The sequence below is a fragment of the Corapipo altera genome, unplaced genomic scaffold, assembly GCF_003945725.1.
Source record: "Corapipo altera isolate COAL_440 unplaced genomic scaffold, ASM394572v1 296, whole genome shotgun sequence".
Taxonomy (NCBI): Eukaryota; Metazoa; Chordata; class Aves; order Passeriformes; family Pipridae; genus Corapipo; species Corapipo altera.
This window is the reverse complement of record NW_020885148.1, coordinates 33,732-40,373: the sequence shown is the minus strand read 5'-3', so window position 1 is coordinate 40,373 and position 6,642 is coordinate 33,732. Positions and strand designations below refer to the sequence as shown.

The 6,642-nt window shown below is 55.3% G+C and overlaps 2 protein-coding genes across 3 annotated transcripts in view; one reads left to right on the top strand and one right to left on the bottom strand.

Moving 5' to 3' along the window:
• The first annotated feature begins 287 nt into the window (after positions 1-287).
• On the top strand, positions 288-4,091 carry SNF8 (SNF8, ESCRT-II complex subunit). The gene is made up of 8 exons (XM_027670177.1): positions 288-363; positions 1,124-1,174; positions 1,322-1,460; positions 1,736-1,840; positions 2,439-2,511; positions 2,836-2,977; positions 3,130-3,204; positions 3,831-4,091. Exons 1-8 carry the CDS (start codon positions 310-312, stop codon positions 3,966-3,968), a joined length of 777 nt encoding a protein of 258 aa, XP_027525978.1. The 5' UTR covers positions 288-309; the 3' UTR covers positions 3,969-4,091.
• Positions 3,905-6,642, bottom strand: part of UBE2Z (ubiquitin conjugating enzyme E2 Z) — a 10,447-nt gene continuing 7,709 nt past the window's right edge. The window contains exons 6-8 of one of the 2 annotated variants that reach the window (XR_003532058.1): positions 6,271-6,603; positions 4,115-4,338; positions 3,905-4,022 (exon numbers count right to left, since the gene is read on the bottom strand). Coding sequence is in view for 1 of the 2 variants with exons in the window: in XM_027670178.1 (XP_027525979.1) it covers positions 6,433-6,603 (171 nt within the window). In the remaining variant the exon portion in view is untranslated. Of the gene's footprint in view, positions 4,023-4,114; positions 4,339-6,101; positions 6,604-6,642 lie in introns of those variants that run through there. The other variant, XM_027670178.1, reaches the window with a different exon arrangement.

Genomic DNA, 6,642 nt, shown 5'->3' with positions numbered 1-6,642 from the left:
CCTCAGACCCCCCCTGAGCCCCTCAGACCCCCCCTGAGCCCCTCAGAGCCCCCACAGCCCCTCAGACCCCCCCTGAGCCCCTCAGACCCTCCCTGAGCCCCTCAGACCCCACCTTAGACCCCCATCGCCCCCCTCACACCCGCTCCGAGCAGCCCCCGGTGCCCCCCAGCCCCTCCGGTTCCCCGGGGGTGTGTCCGGGGGTGTGTCCGGGGGGGCGTGTCCCGCCCTGTCCCGCCCAGGTGACGTCACGTGCGTTGCGACGGTGACGTCAGTGTCGCGGGGCGATGCCGTCACGGGCGCGGGGCCGCCATGCACCGGCGGGGGGTGGGCGCGGGGGCGATCGCCAAGAGGAAACTCGCCGAGGTCAGGGCGGGACACGGGACGGGGGACACGGGACGGGGGGTACAGCGGTGGCGAGGGGGGTGTCGGGCCCGGGGACACCGAGACACCCCGGGGCCGAGGGAGGGGGGTCAGGGACCCCGGTATGGGGGGGGGAGCTGCCGCAGCCCCTGGTTCGGGGGAAGGGGAGCTGCCGGGGTCCATTGGTGCCCTGTGAGGGGGGGTAACCCACAGTCTGGGGCAAGGGGAACTGCCAGGGTCAGTTCGTGCCGTGGGAGGGGGATCAGGGCCCCCAGCTTTGGGTGGGGGGAGCTGTCAGAGCCCCTAATTTGGGGTAAGGGGAACTGCCAGAGCCCCTCATTTGGGGTAGGGGGAACTGCCAGAGCCCCTACTTTGAGATGGGGTAAGCTGCCAGAGTCCCTAGTTTGGGATGAGGGAGCAGCCAGAGCTCCTAATTTGGGGTAGGGGGAGCTGCCAGGGTCCATTGGTGCCCCGTGAGGGGGGTCAGGAGCTGCCAGGCTCTTCTGGTGCCGTGAGAGGAGGTTCAGGACCCCCAGTCTCGGGTGGGGGCTCTGCCAGGCTCCGCTGGGGCCAGGTGAGGGGGTCCAGTCCCCCCCAGCCCTGTGTGGGGCCACCCCCATCCTCACCTGGCACCCCATCCCTGCTCTGACAGGGTGCCCTGAGCCTCCCCTGGGCCCTGGATCCTCCTGGTTCCTCCATCCCTGAGGAACAGCTCCCTCCCCACCCTCAGCACCGTGTCCCTCATCCTGTTCTCCCTCTGCAGGCCAAGTACAAGGAGCGAGGGACGGTCCTGGCCGAAGACCAGCTGGCCCAGGTGGGAGATCCCCCCTGCCCTGGGGTTGTCTCCCCTGTCCCCTTCTCCAGCCGTGCCCAGGGCATTTTCCGTGCCCAGTGCCTCGTCTCATCCCCAGTGCTCTCTGCTCCTGGCTTGTTCTCAGTGCTCTCCTCGGTTCCCTTGCAGATGTCCAAGCAGCTGGACATGTTTAAGACCAACCTGGAGGAGTTTGCCAGCAAACACAAGCAGGAGATCCGGAAAAACCCCGAGTTCCGGGTGCAGTTCCAGGACATGTGTGCCACCATCGGGGTGGATCCCTTGGCATGTGAGCAGCAGGCCCTGGGCTGAAGGACAGGATTCATCTCACTCTTCCCAAACAGCTCGTGGTGGAGCTGGGGGAAAGTTGTCCTTGAGGAAAACTGCCAGTGCTTTGATTCCTGGGGCTTGGGAATTGCTGGGATGCACCTTTGGGTGGGGGAAAACGGGTGGAGATAACAAAAATCTGGGTCCTCCCAGTGGGGTTTGTGAGCTGCCTGCTTCACACTAAGAAGGATATTTTTCCAAGTGTTCCCAACCCCTTTTCCCTCTCTCCCTTCCCAGCTGGTAAAGGGTTCTGGTCGGAGATGTTGGGAGTTGGAGACTTTTACTACGAGCTGGGAGTGCAGATCATTGAAGTTTGTTTGGCTCTGAAACACAGGAATGGAGGTGAGGATCCCACGCTGCTTCCTGGGAGACACCACTAACCAGGAGCACTTTTCCCTGTGGAAAATGGGTTGTGTCTCTCAGATTTCACTAATCACTGGGGTGATAATTTTGTCCTTGTTCTGCTTCTACAACCTGTTGTGGCTCCACCACTCTATTGATCCAGAAATCACCAGCTCTGCCCCTGTCTAGGGAACTAAAATATAACTCAGGAGCATGGAAAGGAGCAGGGATCAGTAAAGGAGTATGAGCCTGCCTGGAGCCTGAGATTGGCTCTGAAGGATCCCAGCAATATCCAGAAGGTTGGAATACCAGATATAAGTGCTTAATTAAAAGCCAGTAGGTATTCTTCACTCCAGAAGGGCAGTCTGAGACCAGGGATGGGCTGAAGCAAAGCCAGTGGAACTCCCACATTTGTGGGGGGAGGAAGCAGCTGCCTGGGAACAAGGCTGGGCCATTGTCTCCCCCAGGGCTTCCCAGTGGGAACAATGAACAGACACTGGGGGGCTCTGCCAAAGCACAAAGGAGCCCTGGCTGCTCTCTCTGCAGTAGGTTTGTTGCCATGAGTGATGTTTTCCTGTCCCCTCTTGTTGTCTCCCAGGGCTGATAACACTGGAAGAACTTCACCAGCAAGTGCTGAAGGGGAGAGGGAAGTTTGCTCAGGATGTCAGCCAGTGAGTGTCTGCATGTCACAGGGAAGGGGGATCAGGCAGGATTTGGGGAAGAAAAGGGGGTGACTGGTTTGGGGACTCCAAATTTGACTTCCATGTGATTCACAGTTAATGACCTAGCACCCTGCTGCTGCCTCAAGTGGTTTTCTCTGGGATCCCCGAGGCTTCAAGGGCCAAACTCCTTCTCAACTGCTTTATTGCAGCTGTTGATAACCTGAAACTGCAGCTCCAAGGAGCTCTGCCAGCTCCTGGCTTCTGCTGGAGTCTCCCTCATTTCCAGGTCTGTGGGGGCAGTTCCAGGGGCTCTAACTGACCTCTGCTCCTCAGGGACGATCTCCTCCGGGCCATCAAGAAGCTGAAGGTCTTGGGGAATGGCTTTGGGATTATCCCTGTTGGTGGAACGTTTCTGATCCAGTCTGTGCCAGCGGAGCTGAACATGGATCACACGGTTGTCCTGCAGCTGGCAGAGGTACCAGGCCAGCTTTACACACCCCTTGGGGCTTCCCTGGCAGGGAGCTGGGGTTAGACCTGCAGGCAAAACTGTCCCCACTCTGCTAAACTAAGGATTTAAGTCTTGGCTCGAAGCTGACAGTGTTTTAACTCTTTTTTTTTTTTCCCCAGAAAAAGGGCTTTGTGACAGTCAGTGAGATCAAGTCCAGCCTGAAGTGGGAGACAGAACGTGCAAAGCAAGTGCTGGTACGTGGGGAGGCCTCGTGTGCCAGGGGAGCTCAGTGCCAGGGGGGCTGTTCCTGCAGCCCTGGGGCACACACTGGGCTCGGAATGCAGCAGCAGGGATGCCCAGGGATCCTGAGCTGCTGGAATTCCAAAGGCAGAGCACACACCATGTAAACACAGACTGGGGAAAGCAGAATCCCAGAAGCTGCAGATATTCCCGTGGCTTCATTGATTTCATGGCATGGGTTGGGTTGGGAGGGACCTCAAAGCCCACCCAGTGCCACCCCCTGCCATGGGCAGGGACACCTTCCACTACCCCAGGTTGCTCCAGGTTCCATCCAGCCTGGCCTTGGACACTTCCAGAGATCCAGGGGCAGCCACAGCTTCTCTGGGCAACCTGTGCCAGGGCCTCCCCACCCTCACAGGGAGGAATTCCTTCCCAGCATCCCACCTAACCCTGCCCTCTGGGAATCTTTGGAGTCAGTTTGAATGCTGTGAGCTCATGAACACAGGAAGATGTCTGGACTACATTTCTCCTGGCCCAAGCTGTACCCCCCCTTCCTTGGGATAAATGTGGGTTGGGCTCTCCTGGGAATGCCCCCTGAGCCATTGAAGTGTCACTCACAGTTTCTGCTCTGTTTGCACAGGAACACTTGCTGAAGGAAGGAATGGCCTGGCTGGATGAGCAGGCACCAGAAGAACCTCAGTACTGGCTCCCTGCTCTCTTTACAGAGCTGTACTCTCAGGAAATCACTCCAGAGGAAGCCAAGGAGGCAATTCCTTGACTGCTCCCTGTTCTGTGCCTGTCTAGAATCCTCGGGAGGTTCTTTGCATATCACCTGAAACACAGGGACAGTGGACTTGAAATAAAAGGCTTTTGTAACAAGTGTCTACCTTGAAAATCTTCTGGGATTCACTCCTGCTGGCTTACCTCTGGATTTGCTCCCTGGCTGGGGGTGGAAATGCCACTTGCTACTGGAAACTAAATGTCACAGCAAGAGGAAAATTATCTGGAGTCTTAAAGGATGCAAATGGGATTCTGGCTAAAGAAGTGGGGAAGCTCTTGTATGGCTCTCTGCTCTGGGAAGGAGTTGTTGGTTGGTTGGTTGTTGTTCCTCTAAGGAATCACCACAGGCTCCATTCTGCCAAAACAAACTTTATTGCACAAAAAAAAAAAAAAAAAGAAAAAAAAAAAAAAAAAAAAGAATCTTATGTACAATAGTATATAAACAAGGTATCTTAGAGTGACTCTTGTGCATATATTTTCAACTCAATTAGGTCTAAAAATCTGTTGCTAAAACATCTCTGCCTAGAGCAGTCATTGAGGATTGTCACTTGGAAATGGAGACATTCAGAAATGGCAGGACAGAACATCAGAGCTAGAAAACTAATACTTCTCTTACAGCCACATGCGAGGTGGGTGAGCAGTGTCCACAATAAGGCATTTTCTCGTTCCCTTGGAGGGGTGATGGTCACACCACATGCACCACACGGGGCAGAGCCAGCCCTGCCCCGGGCAGGCAGAGCCACAGCTCCCCCCACCACGTACTGAGGGGACAAACAACGTGACATTTACAGTGGGAGGTGCTGCCAGACCTCTCAGGAGACCCAAAACTCACCCCAGGGTGAACCCCACTCCCTTCACCCCCCGCTCAGCGAGTCCTATGTCAGCTCAGCTTTCCCTCCAGGGAACATTTTCAGTCTGAATCACGACCCGGGGGAGTTTGCTAAAGGGGGAAAACCAAATTTCTCCGGTTGTTAAACAACACCTGAATTCAGAAATGTTTCCACCTTTCAGCTTTGCAGAGTGCAGGGTTCTGAGGGCCGTGAGAGTTGGGATCAGTCACAAAGGCTGGGAATGATCCCGTGGCACACGGGGCATCGCCTCGCTGTGCTGGTGCTGGAAGTTCTCCCACCACCACCAGGAATCTGCAACGGGGCCAGACTGGTGGGAAGGTGTTTAAGGAAACTGGGAGAGGGCCCAGGACAATGTGCAACTTCGTGCTTAGCTTTCTATCAAAGCTCCCATACAAATAATTAAAAAAAAAAAAAAAAAAAAAGATCATAAGCTCTTTATCAACAAAACTCTGCTCCAATCAATCCTCCCCAGGCTCCACTACCTGGAGAAAGTGGGTTTCTCACCTCCACCCACTGAACACGTTGGAGGGAATGGCACAGCCAGCAGATACCTCTCCAAGAGGAAAAACCTGCTCTCTGAAACACTCACATACACTCAAGTGTCAAAGTTTTCCAACACTCAGCCAAGTTTGGCAAAGGAATTTGTCCGTAACGAGGCGTCCACCTCCACAAAACTCCAGCCAGGAGTTGCCCCTTATTCCATTCCAGCATTTCCATCTGAGGGACCAAGGGAGCAGCAGGGAGGGAGGTGCAGGAGGAAAATGGGAGGAAAATAAAATGTGACACCGACTGGAGAGGTGGGAAGCAGAGAACTTCAGGTGAGGAAACACGAATGAAATACTTTAAATTCAAATCAACACCTTAAAAAAATAATACACAAACTAGACTGGTTTGTAAGTGCTTCCCCCCCATCTCTGACCAACGAGTTTCTCATCCTCCCTTCCCCAAAAATGCCAGGATGGCCAATCCTGCACTCCACTTACTCATCCCTGCAGCTTCCACTTCCCACCTGCCCCTTTGCACCCAGGGTTTCAAAAGCCACCCAGGGCTTGAGTAAAGCTTTCAGAAAGGAGCCCAAACTCCACCACTGCTCTTTATCTTTGGTCTGCCTAGGAGAAAGACATCAGGTAGCTGGGCTCCACGGAGCAGAGAGGCTCCACCTGCCCCAGGTTTCACCTGGACTCACACCCTGGACTCAGGGAAGCGCTCCCACAGCCACAGCTCCACGTTCAGCCCCGGGGGAAGGGCTCACTGTCTAGGAACAGAGAAGCTGCCAAGGGTTTGCAGTCTAGATCTCATTCTTTAATCAAATGGAGGGGGGAAAAAAAAAACCAAAACAAAAAAAAAAAATCAAAAAAAAAAAAAAACCTCAAACAACCAGTGTAGGTGTTTCCAAAAACACAAATAACCTGACGCCACATGCTCCGGCTTTTCTAGCGCAGGGAGTACCTTCGGGAGAGCCTGGCACGAGCTGGGCTTTGTCTGGAGTCTCCTCAGTCAGCGTTTCCCACCAGAGCAGTGAGGGAGGCAGGAGGGTCCCCCCGTGCTCCCTGCTCTGGCAGTGGGTGGGTGCTGGAGTCTGTCAGGGCTGTGGGCAGAGCAGCCCCCGCTCTAAGCTTTGGAGCAGCCCTGCGGCTCCGGCTCTGTCTCGGAGGAGCTGCTCTCAGAGTCCAGCTCCGGGGGCTCCTGCTGGTGCTTCTCCTGCACCTTCTGCCGGATCCCCTGCAAACGCACCAGCAGGGACTGGTAGTCAAAGTGGCCTCGCTTTTCACCGAAAGGATCCTGAAAGAAAAGCAGGGATGAGCCTGTGAATGCAGCCCA